We start from the raw sequence: 15,601 nt of genomic DNA, 5'->3' as shown, positions 1-15,601 counted from the left end.
AGATGTGTTATTATTGGAAATTGAGTTTTATTTGCTGCTGATCAGCACGTTGGTCCAGAACTGCAGCAGTATATTCCAGAGGAACATAAATGTAACCTTCTCAGCCAGACATCCACAGAGAACAAGTTAGTTAGCACCTTTATTATTTCCAAACAAGAACTTAAAAATGATGTCAAAGAAAATGCTCTGGTGATACGTGGTGTGTCAACCTGCTGACTTACATAAAACTTGTACATCTGTCCCCAGTGTGTGGTTCCAGACCTCAGTACAACACTCGTGTTGTTGGGGGCAACCTCTCTAAAACAGGTCAGTTCCCCTGGCAGGTCAGTCTTCATTTCAAGAGGGAACACATGTGTGGAGGCTCCATCATAACGTCGAGTTGGATCCTAACTGCAGCACACTGTGTGTATGGGTGAGTCTCACAGTCACACTCAGGTCACACGCATTTACAACAGGTGTTAGCTCCAGATGTGAACAGATCACCCAGGGCATTTGTTAACTCCAGGTGTGAACAGATCACCCAGGGCATTTGTTAGCTCCAGATGTGAACAGATCCCCCAGGACAGGTGTTAGCTCCAGATGTGAACAGATCCCCCAGGTCATTTGTTAGCTCCAGATGTGACCAGATCCCCCAGGGCATTTGTTAGCTCCAGCTGTGAACAGATCATCCAGGACAGGTGTTAGCTCCAGATGTGGACAGATCACCCAGGACAGGTGTTAGCTCCAGATGTGTACAGATCACCCAGGACAGGTGTTAGCCCCAGATGTGGACAGATCACCCAGGACAGGTGTTAGCTTCAGATGTGGACAGATTACCCAAGACAGGTGTTAGCTCCAGATGTGGACAGATCACCCAGGACAGGTGTTAGCTCCAGATGTGGACAGATCACCCAAGACAGGTGTTAGCTCCAGATGTGGACAGATCACCCAGGACAGGTGTTAGCTCCAGATGTGAACAGATCACCCAGGACAGGTGTTAGCTCCAGATGTGGACAGATCACCCAAGACAGGTGTTAGCTCCAGATGTGAACAGATCACCCAGGACAGGTGTTAGCTCCAGATGTGAACAGATCACCCAGGACAGGTGTTAGCTCCAGATGTGAACAGATCACCCAGGACAGGTGTTAGCTCCAGATGTGAATAGCCTCCCATGATGTCCAACAACAAAACCCAAATTCCTCAAAATAAAGGCTTTAATTTGAGGATACAGTTGGAAAAAAGTAAAGTGAAAATTCAGTGAAATGGAGGGCTCAGAATCAAGAGTAGAAGAAACAGGCCTGATACTTACACTGTCAAGAAATCAACAAACTAACACGAGAATCAAGAAGGCAGAGGAGAGGACCAACAAGGTAGAAACCTGGACACGACGGACAGAAGAAGCAGTTACTGAGCTGCTGAAATTTTCATCTGGGTGCAAAGCTCACAGATTTGGAGGGCTGCTAAAGAAGAGAGAACATCAGAATACATGGAGTTAATAAGGATTCTCGATCGATGGTATGCTATTTTGAGATCTTGCTACAGGAAGGACTGTGTCTCCAGGACTCCTTTGAACTACAGGTAGAGAGAGGTTACCGAGCCCTGACACCTAAGAAGCCATCAGAAGCTCCACCAAAAGTCCATCGTCCAAAGTCCAAATGCCAAGGTTCATGATGAAAGAAAAGATACTGAGGCAAGGAAATAGCAAGGATTTCCACTTAACTGGAAAAGAACTAATCTGGACCATGATCATGCACCCAATTTGTTGAGAAAATGAAGGGAAGCTGCAGAAGCAAAACTGGTCTTGAAAGGGAAGGAAAAACAGAATTTGATTCCAAGCACTGTTCCCAGCCAGATTAAGATTATGTCATTCAGTAATAGCAGAATCTCAATGTGGTTTAATTAAACTTGACTCTTCAAAAGTAGAGCTGGGTACCGAATGAACTGACGAAAATGCTTCAATACCACCCATTTTCAAAACACCATTTGCCTTTCAGTGCCAGGTTTCAGTGCGTTAAGGGTTAATCAGAGGTTCAAAATCTGATAATGCTGCTGGTGCTTGTCTGTAACGTTACACATGTTTGAGGCGTGCAGGAAAAATACTTATGTGGTTACACCTACAAACAGGGTTGACGTGTTGTCTGTGTTGTAGGTGTGCCATTGAAGCGGTTAAAAAAATGCCTACGAGGTCAAAGGTGTGGCTCCATTTTAAGCAAGATTAATGCCAATGCAATATTTGTCAGTGCTTAGGCCGGCAACACAACCAAATTGAAGCATGAAGCATCTGAACGTCAGTGAAAGAGCAGGAAGTAGCTCCGTGTTTGACTGCAGGAAGAATGGACCACATCCGTCATCTTCAGTATTCAAGTTCGCCTGTGGAAGCTGCAGAGCCAGAGCGGCCTGGTCTGTAATTAATTGTGATAAAAACTTTATCGCAGTTAATTACATAAATTAGTTACCGCTGTTAAGGCGTTATTTTTGACAGCCTTAGTTATAACGTAATAGTTTATTGTAAAAACGTGAAACGTATTATGTTATAACCAGATGCATTTTGTGGTGAAAACATGGATTATAAACCGTATTTGTCTTATATTAATGCTTGAGGAGAAAATTTTCCATAAAATGTACTTTGCTCCCAAATTTCCAGGTCGCAGCAATATCTGCATACAGTACAGGCTACTTTGATTCATGTTCTTACAATGTACTATCACGTTACAATGTGATAAGGTCCCAACTTGTCTTTAAATGACAGCTCCACACATCTTTAGCCATGCACCCAAACCTAAGTGAATCCAGTAACCTGGTGGTGGAGTGTGAGGGACACTCTGCCAATGTTATCAAACTTGGCAACCAAGCATCATCCTCACCCTCTGAGTGTACATTTTCTACTGCTGGAGACACCGTCAGCCAGGACTGAGCTCATCTGTTACCTGGCAAAGCAGACATGTTGATTTTTCTGAAGAACCACTGCTAAGTAAAGCCTCTGTAAGATTTGAAGGTCCTTAGTATACAGCAGTGAGCACAAGACACTGACTTTTCATATGGTTGTAACAGTTTTTTGTTTTTTTCCCCCCCCACTGAAAATTATTAGAAAACTGCTTTGAATGGAAGAATACCAAAGCTGAAGAATAAAACTCAACATTTAATTATAATATGTAATGTCATTTTGTTTTTTGTTTGTTTGTTTGTTTTGCTATTTATTTTATAAAACTGTAGAAAAAAAGTAATGTTAAGAAACCATTATCAAAGTTAAGGTATCAGGAGCAGTATCAGGAATTTTTCAATGATACCCAGCCCTATTCAAAAGTGCATTTCACTCAGCCCAATCACTTAAACAAAAGGATCAATGTGAAAACAAAAGGTAAAGATTTACATGAGTGATTGTGATTGTGTCATCTGGACTGTGGACCTTTCAGATCACATTCCAATGTATTTAAAACAACATCGTCAAAAGACATTATGGAGATTAAATGAGAACTGTATTCAATAATTTTACCCCTTCCCACTGCATTACATGCGTCCCATAATATTGGAGGTGTAACCTTGCCGTCATCATTCTGATCAATAATGTCCCTTTAAATAATTCAATATGTGAATGTTTAAAGAGAGCTAAACAAAAATAGATCAACTGCAAGCAGAATTAAAACAGAACAAAAACAAAAAGGTACAAACTGTCCAGGAGGCATCCTAACCAGATGCCTGAGCCACCTCATCTGGCTCCTCTTGATGTGGAGGAGCAGCGGCTCTACTCTGAGCCTCTCCCAGATCACCGAGCTTCTCACCCTATCTCTAAGGGAGAGCCTGACCACCCTGCAGAGAAAACTCATTTTGGCCGCTTGTATTTGTGATCTTATTCTTTCGGTCACTACCCACAGCTCGTGGCCATAGGTGAGGGTAGGAACGTAGATCGACCCGTAAATCAAGAGCTTTGCCTTTTGGTTCAGCTCCTTCACCACGACACACCGATGCAGAGTCCGCATCACTGCAGACGCCGCACCGATCCGCCTGTCCATCTCCCGCTCCATCCTTCCCTCACTCGTGAACAAGATTCAGAGATACATGAACTCCTCCACTTGGAGCAGGACCTCATTCCTGATCAGGAGAAAACACCCCCGATGCTTCACATTTGGCTGCGAATCGCTCCAGCAAGAGCTGAAGATCACGGCCCGATGAAGCCAAAAGAACCGCATCTTCGGCATGTCCCTGCAGATTATGTCCTCATGTCCCTGCAGATTATGTCCCTGTCTCCCTGCAGATTATGTCCTTGTGTCCCTGTAGATTACGTCCTCATGTCTCTGCAGATTATGTCCTCATGTCCGTGCAGATTATGTCCTCATGTCCCTGCAGATTATGTCCCTGTGTCCCTGCAGATTATGTCCATGTGTCCCTGTAGATTACGTCCTCATGTCCCTGCAGATTATGTCCTCATGTCCCTGCAGATTATGTCCCTGTGTCCCTGCAGATTATGTCCTTGTGTCCCCGCAGATTACTTCTATGTGTCCCCACTGATTACGTCCCTGTGTCCCAGATTAAGTACTTGTATCCCTGCAGATTATGTCCATGTGTTCCTGCAGATTATGTCCTTGTGTCCCTGCAGATTACGTCCTTATATCCCTGCAGATTATTTCCCTGTGTCCCTGCAGATAACGTCCTCATGTCCCTGCAGATTGTGTCCCTATGTCCCTGCAGATTGCGTCCTCATGTCCCTGCAGATTATGTCCTTGTGTCCCTGTAGATTACATCCTCATGTCCTGGCAGATTATATCCTCATGTCCCTGTAGATTATGTCCTTGTGTCCCTACAGATTATATCCTTGTGTCCCCGCAGATTACTTCCTTGTGTCCCCGCAGATTACTTCCCTATGTCCCAGATTAAGTACTTGTATCCCTGCAGATTATCTCCATGTGTTTCTGCAGATTACGTCCTTGTGTCCCAGCAGATTACATCCTTGTGACCATGCAGATTATGTCCTACTGTCCTTGCAGATTACGTCCTTGTGTCCCTGCAGACTACGTCCTTGTATCCCTGCAGATTATGTCCTCCTGTCCCTGCAGATTACATCCTTGTGTCCCTGCAGATTACGTCCTTGTTTCCCTGCAGATTATATCGTCATGTCCTTGTAGATTATGTCCTTGTGTCCCTGCAGATTATGTCCTTGTGTCCCTGTAGATTGCGTCCTCATATCCCTGCAGATTATGTCCTTGTGTTCCTGCAGATTATGTGCTTGTGTTCCTAGAGATTACGTCCTTATGTCCCTGCAGATTATTCCACGTGATGTCCCTGCAGATTACGTCCTCTTGTCCCTGCAGATTATGTCCTCATGTTCCATCAGATTATGTCCTCATGTCCTTGCAAATTATGTCCTTGTGTCCCTGCAGATTATGTCCTCGTGTCCCTGCTGAGTATGGCCTTATGTCCCTGCAAAATATATCCCTATGTTCTTCCAGATTATGTCCTTGTGTTCGTGCAGATTATGTCCTTGTGTTCCTGGAGATTATGTGCTTGTGTTCCTAGAGATTACGTCCTTATGTCCCTGCAGATTATTCCACGTGATGTCCCTGCAGATTACGTCCTCTTGTCCCTGCAGATTATGTCCTCATGTTCCATCAGATTATGTCCTCATGTCCTTGCAAATTATGTCCTTGTTTCCCTGCAGATTATTCCGCGTATCCCTGCAGAATATGTCCTCATGTCCCTGCAGATTACGTCCTCATGTCCGTGCAGATTATGTCCCTGTGTCTCTGCGGATTACATCCTTGTGTCCCTGCAGATTACGTCAGCGTGTCCTGCAGATTATGTCCTTGTGTCCCTGCAGTTCATGTCCTCATGTCCATGCAGATTATGTTCTTGTGTCCCCGCAGGTTTCGTCCTTGTGTCCCTGCAGATTATATCCTCATGTCCTTGTAGATTATGTCCTTGTGTCCCTGCAGATTATGTCCTTGTGTTCCTAGAGATTACGTCCTTCTGTTCCTGCAGATTACGTCCTCATGTCTCTGGAGATTGTGTCCTTCTGTTCCTGCAGATTACATCCTTGTGTCCCTGCAGATCATGTCCTCAGGTCTCTGCAGATTATGTCCTTTTGTCCCTGCAGATTATTTCCTAGTGTTCCTGCAGATGACTTCCGCGTGTCCCTGCAGATTATGTCCTCATGTTCCATCAGATTATGTCCTCATGTCCCTGCTGAGTATGGCCTCATGTCCCTGCAAAATATATCCCTATGTTCTTCCAGATTATGTCCTCATGTCCTTGCAGATTATGTCCTTGTGTTCCTGCAGATTATGTCCTTGTGTTCCTGGAGATTACGTCCTTGTTTCCCTGCAGATTATTCCGCGTATCCCTGCAGAATATGTCCCCATGTCCCTGCAGATTATGTCTTCATGTCCCTGCACATTATGTCCTTAAGTCCCTGTAGATTTTGTTCTCATGTCCCTGCAGATTACGTCCTCATGTCCCTGCAGATTATGTCCCTGTGTCCCTGCGAATTACATCCTTGTGTCCCTGCAGATTACGTCAGCGTGTCCTGCAGATTATGTCCTTGTGTCCCTGCAGTTCATGTCCTCATGTCCGTGCAGATTATGTCCTTGTGTCCCCGCAGATTACATCCTTGTGTCCCAGATTAAGTACTTATATCCATGCAGATTACGTCCTTGTATCCCTGCAGATTATGTCCTCATGTACTTGCAAATTACATCCTCGTGTCACTGTAGATTATGTCCTTGTGTCCCTACAGATTATATCCTTGTGTCCCCACTGATTACGTCCCTGTGTCCCAGATTAAGTACTTGTATCCCTGCAGATTATGTCCATGTGTTCCTGCAGATTACGTCCTTGTGTCCCTGCAGATTATGTCCATGTTTTTCTGCAGATTACATCCTAGTTTCCCTGCAGATTACGTCCTTGTGTCCCATCAGATTAAATCCTCATGTCCTTGTAGATTATATCCTTGTATCCCTGCAGATTACGTCCTTGTGTCCCCGCAGATTACGTCCCTGTGTCCTGCAGATTATATCCTTGTGTCCTTGCAGATTACGACCGCGTGTCCTGCAGATTATTTCCTTGTGTCCCTGCAGATTACACCCTTGTGTCCCCGCAGATTAAGTCCCTGTGTCCCAGATAAAGTCCTTATATCCATGCAGATTACATCCTTGTATCCCTGCAGATTACGTCCTCATGTCTGTTCAGATTACGTCCTCATGTTCCTGCAGATTACGTCCTTATATCCCTGCAGATTATTTCCCTGTGTCCCTGCAGATTATGTCCTCATATCCCTGCAGATTACGTCCGTGTGTCCGTTCAGATTACGTCCTCATGTCCCTGCAGATTATGTCAGAGTGTCCTGCAGTTATGTCCTTGTGTCCCTGCAGATTACGTCCTTGTGTCTCCCAGATTACATCCCTGTATCCCAAATTAAGTCCTTATGTCCATGCAGATTACATCCTTGTATCCCTGCAGTTTTCGTCCTTCTGTTCCTGGAGATTACATCGTTGTGTCCCTGCAGATTACGTCCTCATGTATCTGCAGACTATGTCCTTTTGTCCCTGCAGATTATGTCCTTGTGTCCCTGCAGATTGCGTCCTCATATCCCTGCAGATTATGTCCTTGTGTTCCTGCAGATTATGTCCTTGTGTTCCTAGAGATTACGTCCTTATGTACCTGCAGATTATTCCGTGTATCCCTGCAGATTACGTCCTTATATCCATGCAGATTACATCGTTGTATCCCTGGAGATTGTGTCCTTCTGTTCCTGCAGATTATATCATTGTGTCCCTGCAGATTACGTCTTCATGTCTCTGCAGATTGTGTCCTTCTGTTCCTGCAGATTACATCCTTGTGTCCCTGCAGATCATGTGCTCATGTCTCTGCAGATTATGTCCTTTTGTCCCTGCAGATTATTTCCTAGTGTTCCTGCAGATGACGTCCGCTTGTCCCTGCAGATTATGTCCCTATGTTCTTCCAGATTAGGTCCTCATGTCCTTGCAGATTATGTCCTTGTGTTCCTGCAGATTATGTCCTTGTGTTCCTGGAGATTACATCCTTGTTTCCCTGCAGATTATTCCGCGTTTCCCTGCAGAATATGTCCTCATGTCCCTGCAGATTACGTCTTCATGTCCCTGCACATTATGTCCTTACGTCCCTGTAGATTTTGTTCTCATGTCCCTGCAGATTACGTCCATGTGTCCGTTCAGATTACTTCCTCATGTCCCTGCAGATTATGTCCGCGTGTCCTGCAGATTATGTCCTTGTTTCCCAGCAGATTATTCCTCGTATCCCCACAGATTATGTCCTTATGTCCCTGCAGATTACGTCCTCATGTCCCTGCAGATTATGTTCTTGTGTCCCTGCAGATTACGTCCTTGTGTTCCTGCAGATTAAGTCCTTGTGTCCCTGCAGATTTTTTCCTCGTGTCCCTGCAGAATATGGCCCCATGTCCCTGCAGATTATGTCCTCATATCCTTGCAGATTGCGTCCTTATGTCCCTACAGATTATTTCCCTGTGTCCCTGCAGATTATGTCCTTGTGTCCCTGCAGATTACTTCCTTGTGTTCCTGCAGATTACGTCCTTGTGTCCCTGCAGATTTAGTCCTCATGTCCCTGCAGAATATGGCCCCATGTCCCTGCAGATTATGTCCTCATGTCCCTGCAAAACATGTCCTCATTTCCTTCCAGATTACTTCGTGATGTCCCTGCAGATTATGTCCTTGTGTTCCTGCAGATTATGTCCTTGGGTTCCTGGGGATTACGTCCTTGTGTCCCTGCAGATTATTCCGCGTATCCCTGCAGATTATGTCCTTGTTTCCCCGCAGATTATTCCTCGTATCCCCACAGATTATGTCCTTATGTCCCTGCAGATTACGTCCTCATGTCCCTGCAGATTACGTCCTCATGTCCCTGCAGATTATGTCCTTGTGTCCCTGCAGATTACGTCCTTGTGTCCCTGCAGATTACGTCCTTGTGTCCCTGCAGATTAAGTCCTTGTGTCCCTGCAGATTTTGTCCTCGTGTCCATGCAGAATATGGCCCCATGTCCCTGCAGATCATGTCCTCATATCCTTGCAGATTACGTCCTTATGTCCCTGCAGATTATGTCCTTGTGTCCCTGCAGATTACGTCCTTGTGTTCCTGCAGATTATGTCCTTGTGTCCCTGCAGATTTAGTCCTTGTGTCCCTGCAGAATATGGCCTCATTTCCTTCCAGATTACTTCGTGATGTCCCTGCAGATTAGATTAGATTAGATTAGAAAACTTTATTATCCCCTTGAGGGGCAATTTGTTGTGCAGCCAGCAATGACAATGAAAATGACGCCACATTCAATTTAAAAATAAAACAAGCAAACAAAACAAAACAACAACATCACACAGGTTAATTTAAACACCCACTATTCATTAAGCCAATGGATGCCGGAATAAATGAATTTTTTAGTCTATTTGTCCGGCACCGTGGCATAGCATACCGGCGACCTGAGGGTAACAGCCTGTATTCATGGAACAGGGGATGGGTCGGGTCAGCAGCGACAGCTCTAACTTTCCTAATGACTCTGTTTCTATACAGGACAGAGAGCTCAGTGAAGCTGACCCCTGCTAACTTGCTGCATCTTTTAATGATGCTATTTAATCTATTTTTATCTTTCAAAGTCAGAGACCCAAACCAGCAGATAAAAGAGAAAGTTAAAACAGATTCAATAAAACAAGAATAAAACATCTTCATGAAAGTGGTGTCCACATTAAAATTTCTCAATTTCCGATAAAAATACATGCGCTGGTGGACCTTTGCACAGACAGCATCAGTGTTTGCCTCAAATGTTAATTTATCGTCAATGATGGTGCCCAGGTATTTGTACTGCTGTACCATTTCTACTGTCTGGCCGTGAATTAAAACAGGCTGGATTGGTGGAGGGTTCTTCCTGAAATCAACCAACATTTCTTTTGTTTTAAAAGTATTAATACTTAAAAATGAGCTTTCACACCAATCAATAAAATCCTTCACCACCGGGCCGTGATCTGTGTCCAGGGAATTAAGTAATGACACGATCACTGTGTCATCAGCAAACTTGACAATATGATTGTTTGGATGCTGACTCTTGCACTCATTTGTGTATAAAATAAATAAAAGTGGTGAAAGGACGCAACCCTGGGGCGAGCCTGTGGAGGATAAAAGCACATCTGATAAAACACCATTTACTCTCACCCTCTGTGGTCGGTTTGTTAAAAAATCGACTAACCAGCTCACTAAACCCTTGTCGAGGTTATGTGCGCTGAGAAGATGATGGGCTAAAATGTGGGGTTGAATGCAATTAAACGCAGAAGAAAAATCAACAAAAAGCAAACGAGCCAAAGTCTGTGCCTCCTCCAGGTGACCAAGAACCAGGCTGAGGACGGTATTCACCGCATCCTCAACACCCCTCCCTGCTCTGTATGCAAACTGGAGAGGGTCTAAGGTGCCCTGAGTTGAGCCCAAAATCTCAGCCTTTATCATCTTCTCCAGGGTCTTCATGACTAGGGAGGTAAGTGCAACAGGGCGAAGATCATTCAGAGATCTGGGGTTCTTATTTTTGGGCACTGGTACAATAATGGAGTCTTTCCAAAAACGAGGGACCCTGCAGAGCTGCACTGACTTACTGAAAATAAAGGTAAAAATGCCAGCCAATTGCTCTGCACAATTTTTCAGCAGTCTGCCCCCAATGTTATCTGGTCCAGGACTTTTTCTCTCCTTCACACCCTTAAAAAGTTTAAGAACAGGATTATGTCCTTGTGTTCCTGCAGATTATGTCCTTGGGTTCCTGGGGATTACGTCCTTGTGTCCCTGCAGATTATTCCGCGTATCCCTGCAGATTATGTCCTCATTTCCCTGCAGATTACGTCCTCATGTCCCTGCACATTATGTCCTTGTGTCCCTGTAGATTTTGTCCTTCAGTCCCGCAGATTATTGCACGTATCCCTGCAGATTACGTCCTTGTGTCCCCGCAGATTAAGTCCCTGTGTCCCAGATTAAGTCCTTATATCCATGCAGATTACGTCCTTGTATCCCTGCAGATTATGTCCTTGTGTCCCAGCAGATCCCATTTTTAGTATTGTTAATAATTACTTTTACTGTTTCTGCTTTTATAAATGTGTTGTTTCTAAAAATTGTTCAGCCTTTTGGTCAACTTCCTTTTTAAATGTGTTAAACAAATAAGTTTGATTTGATTTGATTCATGTCATTTCCTGCTCTTTCTTTTTCTTTCGTTCTTTCTTTCTTTCTTTCTTTTTCATTTTTTCTTTCTTTCTTTCTTTCTTTTTCTTTTTTTCTTTCTTTAATGTCCCTTTTGGAGTAGTGTTCTTTAAAACCACTAACCACACCCCAGTGTTCTTGTTCAAAAGACTTGCTTTGTATTTTATATGTCATCTTTTATATGAAAGAACCAATTGTTATTTGTTATTTAGGAATTGCAAATATACTGTTGTGTGCATTTTGCAGATTAGAATTAACATTTTAATTAATGAGCATGGTGCATGTTATCGAGCATGTAAACCATGGGAAAAGAAATCTAATTCAAACTTGTAATTAATTCAAATTAATATTAGGAGAATTCAAATACCCCCAAATACATTCAGCATTGTTTACTTTATAGTTATATGCAGTGGATTTTTCGAGTTCCTAAGTTGATGACAAAGATGGGTTTTGAGCTCAAAACTTATTCAAAATGTCTCTTTTAATTTTATCTTGCCATGAAGAATTATGTTAAACATTTAAGTTAAAGAGTAGAAATTGATGTAGATGTGATTTTAGCTGTTCACCCTGAGCAGAGAAACAACAACCTGAATTTACTGTAGAATTCGGAGTCTGTGAAAACAAAAGAGCCTCAGAGCAGCGATCATGCAACATGTCATCTAAAACCAATGCTGATTTCAGCTTTGCTTTCTTGTAATAATATTACAAGTGAACATGTTTAATAAATTATTTATAGAATGCATTATTATATATCTGAGTAGGCCCTTTGGATCATCCTCTGCTAGAGGTTTGGTTATTGTTCTTATTCATTTATTTGTTCATTTCATTTCAGTTTTAATAATTTATGATTATGTAACAATATAATTTTCCTTCATGGATTAATAAAGTGTTACTTGATTCTGTTCTGTTGTATAAATAATAAATTAAACTGAATCTTGTCCTGGTATCTGTGGACAGGTTTGAGAACTCCTCCTTGTGGACGGTCCATGTTGGCATAACAGAGCAGCTGATCCACGGGGCCCAGTCTCTGGCTGTGAAGAATATCATATACCATGCTCGCTACTGGCCCAAAGGACTGGACTATGACATCGCTCTGATGAAACTGTTCAATCCACTTGTTTTTAACGGTACTGGTGCACTCAGACTTGAAAAGGTCAATTATAATTAATAATTAGAAGCGCCAAGTGCAAACCTACGCCAAGCCTATCTAATTTTTTTTTTTTTTTTTTTCTGTCAATGATTGAGTTAGAAGCTCTAATGGCAAAATTATCCCCATATTCCCACTTCCCGTAGTAAAGAACCCTTTAAAAGATTTCTGGATCCAGGTGGTGATGCGGATCACCTCCAAAATCTAATCACTTGTTTCAATTTTCCATTTCTGAGATTTTTGTAAAAAATATAAGCAAAATCCATCCATAACTTTTTGAATTAAGTTGCTAAAAGACAGACAGACAACCAGAGGAAACAACCTGTTTTCTGGTAATATGTTCAGGTAAAAACTGTTTGTGAGAGGGTTTGTCACCTGTGGCTTCTGGACAACTTCTGCCCTGTATCCTTGATTCTACTCATAACCACATTCAGGAAGACAAACAAATGGACCACCAGAATAAACCAGACTCTAAAATCTGTGCACACACTGGAAAAACAGGCTAAAGACAAAACTTCCCTCAAACCTTTGAATATGGCCCTCTTTTATTCTCTTCTATTCTCCTCTTTTATTGTGAATAATCAGATTTTAGTCTCTTTTAACTGAAACTTGGCACCGATGCATCAGTTAGTCTCACCATGGCAGCTCCTCCATATAGCAATAATGAATGAAATGAAATGAATGAAAGAATGAAAAATACTTTATTAATCCCTTTGCAGGGAAAGGGATTAATAAAGTATTTTTCATTCTATTAACTAATAACTGGTGATTTTAACTTGCATATTGACAACAGTGGTGATCTCTATGCTAGTGAGATTTAAACCTTTTAAACAGTATGGATTTTACATGTAACAGCCTACTAACAACAGAGGACACTCCCTGGACCTGGTCCTAACCTATGGTCTGTCCACTGGTGTGTCCTCTGTTGTTGACCTGGCTGTGTCAGACCTCTACTATGTGTTTTTTAACATCACTAGTTTTATCCAACAGGAAGCCCCAGTGAGAACTGTGAGGAAGCTATATATTACTTCTGAAGTAGCAGCACATTTTATTGACATTTTAAACCAAACTCCTGCTCAGATTTTACCTACCATCCATTCATTCATTGTCTGCCGCTTATCCTGAGTCGGGTTGCAGGGGCAGCTGCCTAAGCAGGGAAACCCAGACTTCCCTCTCCCCGGCCACTTTCGGGGAGATCAGTCGGGGGAGGGAGGCGTCCAGGAGGCATCTTAACCAGATGCCTGAGCCACCTCATCTTGCTCCTCTCAATGTGGAGGAGCAGCGACTCCACTTTGAGCCCCTCCCGGATCACCGAGCTTCTCACGCTATCTCTAAGAGAGAGCCCGGCCACCCTGCGGAGAAAAATCATTTTGGCCGTTTGTATTCACGATCTTGTTCTTTCGGTCACTACCCACAGCTCGTGACCATAGGTGAGGGTAGGAACGTAGATCAACCGGTAAATCAAGAGCTTTGCCTTTTGGCTCAGCTCCTTCTTCACCACGGCAGACCGATGCAGAGTCCGCATCACTGCAGACGCGATACTGCAGATTTTACCCTTTATCATGTGATTTTATTGTAGATCATTTTAACATTAAACTAAAGCCAGCTGTTGACTGAGAAGCTCCATTTAAAACCAAAGCTATGAGATCAAAACTCACCATCGTAGAGAAAATAAGAAATCAGAAACCTCAAATGAAACTGCAGGAGAGCAGAGAGGAAATGGAGGAGAACTCATTTAACAATTCATCATGAAATTTTACATGACCAACCCAATTTTACAATAACACAGTAAAACAGGCAAGAACACTTAATTTCTCAAATATCATTTCTAACAAAAAGAACAATCCCAAAATCCTTTATGAAGCCATTGATCTTTTAATAAACACAGATTTTAACAAGTCATCCATGCCACCATCAGACGCTGCATGTGAGAGCTTTGCAGACCACATCAGAAATAAAATCAATGCTATTAGATCCAATCTATTATCACAACAAAATGTTGATCTTAACAGACCTGAGCCTCTGCTTTTACCCGAGGAAACACTGAAGAGTTTTGTCCTGTTTGATAGGCTCAAGACCTACCTTTTTAGCTTAGTATATAACAAATTTTTATGTTATTTATACTTTGAAATTAATCTGTCTTTATCTTTTACTTAGTTATAAAACTTGTATTTTATTTATTTACTTGTTTATTTTGATTCAGCTTTTATTGGTCTTATTTGTTGTTACAGTTTTAGATTGATGAGCTTTGTTTTGTTTATTTATTTTTTCCACTCCAGTGTTTTCTTTATAGGGGTTCTCTGTATTGGAGCCCATGCCTGCTCTGGCTGCGTGGTCATTGCCATGGGGACTGTACTTGTCGGGGTAGTCAGGGCCCTGCGCTGCAGCCTTATGGCTGTGGTGTGGGCCCAGCCTGTTCTGAACTGGTACATTCACATGATGACGACCTTTGTAGTCGCAGGTTGGGTTGGCTCTTCACGTGGATGGACCCCTATTTCCTCACTTGATGCCAAGACATATGTTTGTTCATACTGTTATATTTTAGTGGTAGAAAATTCATTTTAGAGTAGGGTCAAGGGTGGGGGTGGGCTGGGGACTCCATGTCCTTTTAGCTTTTGTGTACCAGCCTTCTTATAAAGTAGGAGTTCCTATGCACCCAGACACAGTCCCAAAAATATGATAAAAATATGTTAAAATTGAGTCCAAAATTAAAGAAACTTATCAAAGTCAATTCAGGCCTACAGTTTGTAAAGTAAAGAAGTCGCCTGGGATTGTGTGGACAGGTGAGAGTGAAGGTGTTGCAGACTTTGAACTTATGATACATTCTGCATTGCTCTGACATCAGTTCAGGCACAGAACATATAAACATGAAATATTACTACAAAGAATTTTTACCAATGTATTTGCAAATCTATATGCAATCACCTTGCAAAATTAATGAATCCAAAAATTTAATTAATTAATTGAATTAATTTAAAACCATTGAAACTTCAAAAATAGCTCAATGCAAAACAGTTATACATAGAACTCAGAACATTAGATGTTAGTTAATGCAAAATGAAGAGAAAAATTTTAATGATAAATTATCATTATGCTCACCGACACATATTTGTGTGATTATTGATTGATGACCTGTTTCAATACAGGTGTCAATGTGGAAGTGGTGAAGGGTTACAGATACCTTGGAGTGCATATTGACAATAAACTGGACTGGGTTAAAAACACTGCTGCACTTTACAAGAAGGGCCAGAGCGTCTCTATTTGTTGAGGC

General features: G+C 42.4%; 1 protein-coding gene across 1 annotated transcript in view; it reads left to right on the top strand.

Moving 5' to 3' along the window:
- The window catches only part of tmprss3a (transmembrane serine protease 3a), a 57,786-nt gene that overhangs the window by 29,525 nt on the left and 12,660 nt on the right, over positions 1 to 15,601 (top strand). The window contains exons 16-17 of the mRNA XM_042000971.1: positions 260 to 412; positions 12,141 to 12,310. Coding sequence (XP_041856905.1) covers positions 260 to 412; positions 12,141 to 12,310 — 323 coding nt within the window. The remainder of the gene's footprint in view (positions 1 to 259; positions 413 to 12,140; positions 12,311 to 15,601) is intronic.

The sequence above is a fragment of the Melanotaenia boesemani genome, chromosome 12, assembly GCF_017639745.1.
Source record: "Melanotaenia boesemani isolate fMelBoe1 chromosome 12, fMelBoe1.pri, whole genome shotgun sequence".
Classification (NCBI taxonomy): domain Eukaryota; kingdom Metazoa; phylum Chordata; class Actinopteri; order Atheriniformes; family Melanotaeniidae; genus Melanotaenia; species Melanotaenia boesemani.
Note: the sequence above shows the minus strand (reverse complement) of the source record. Positions and strands in the feature narration are given on the sequence as shown.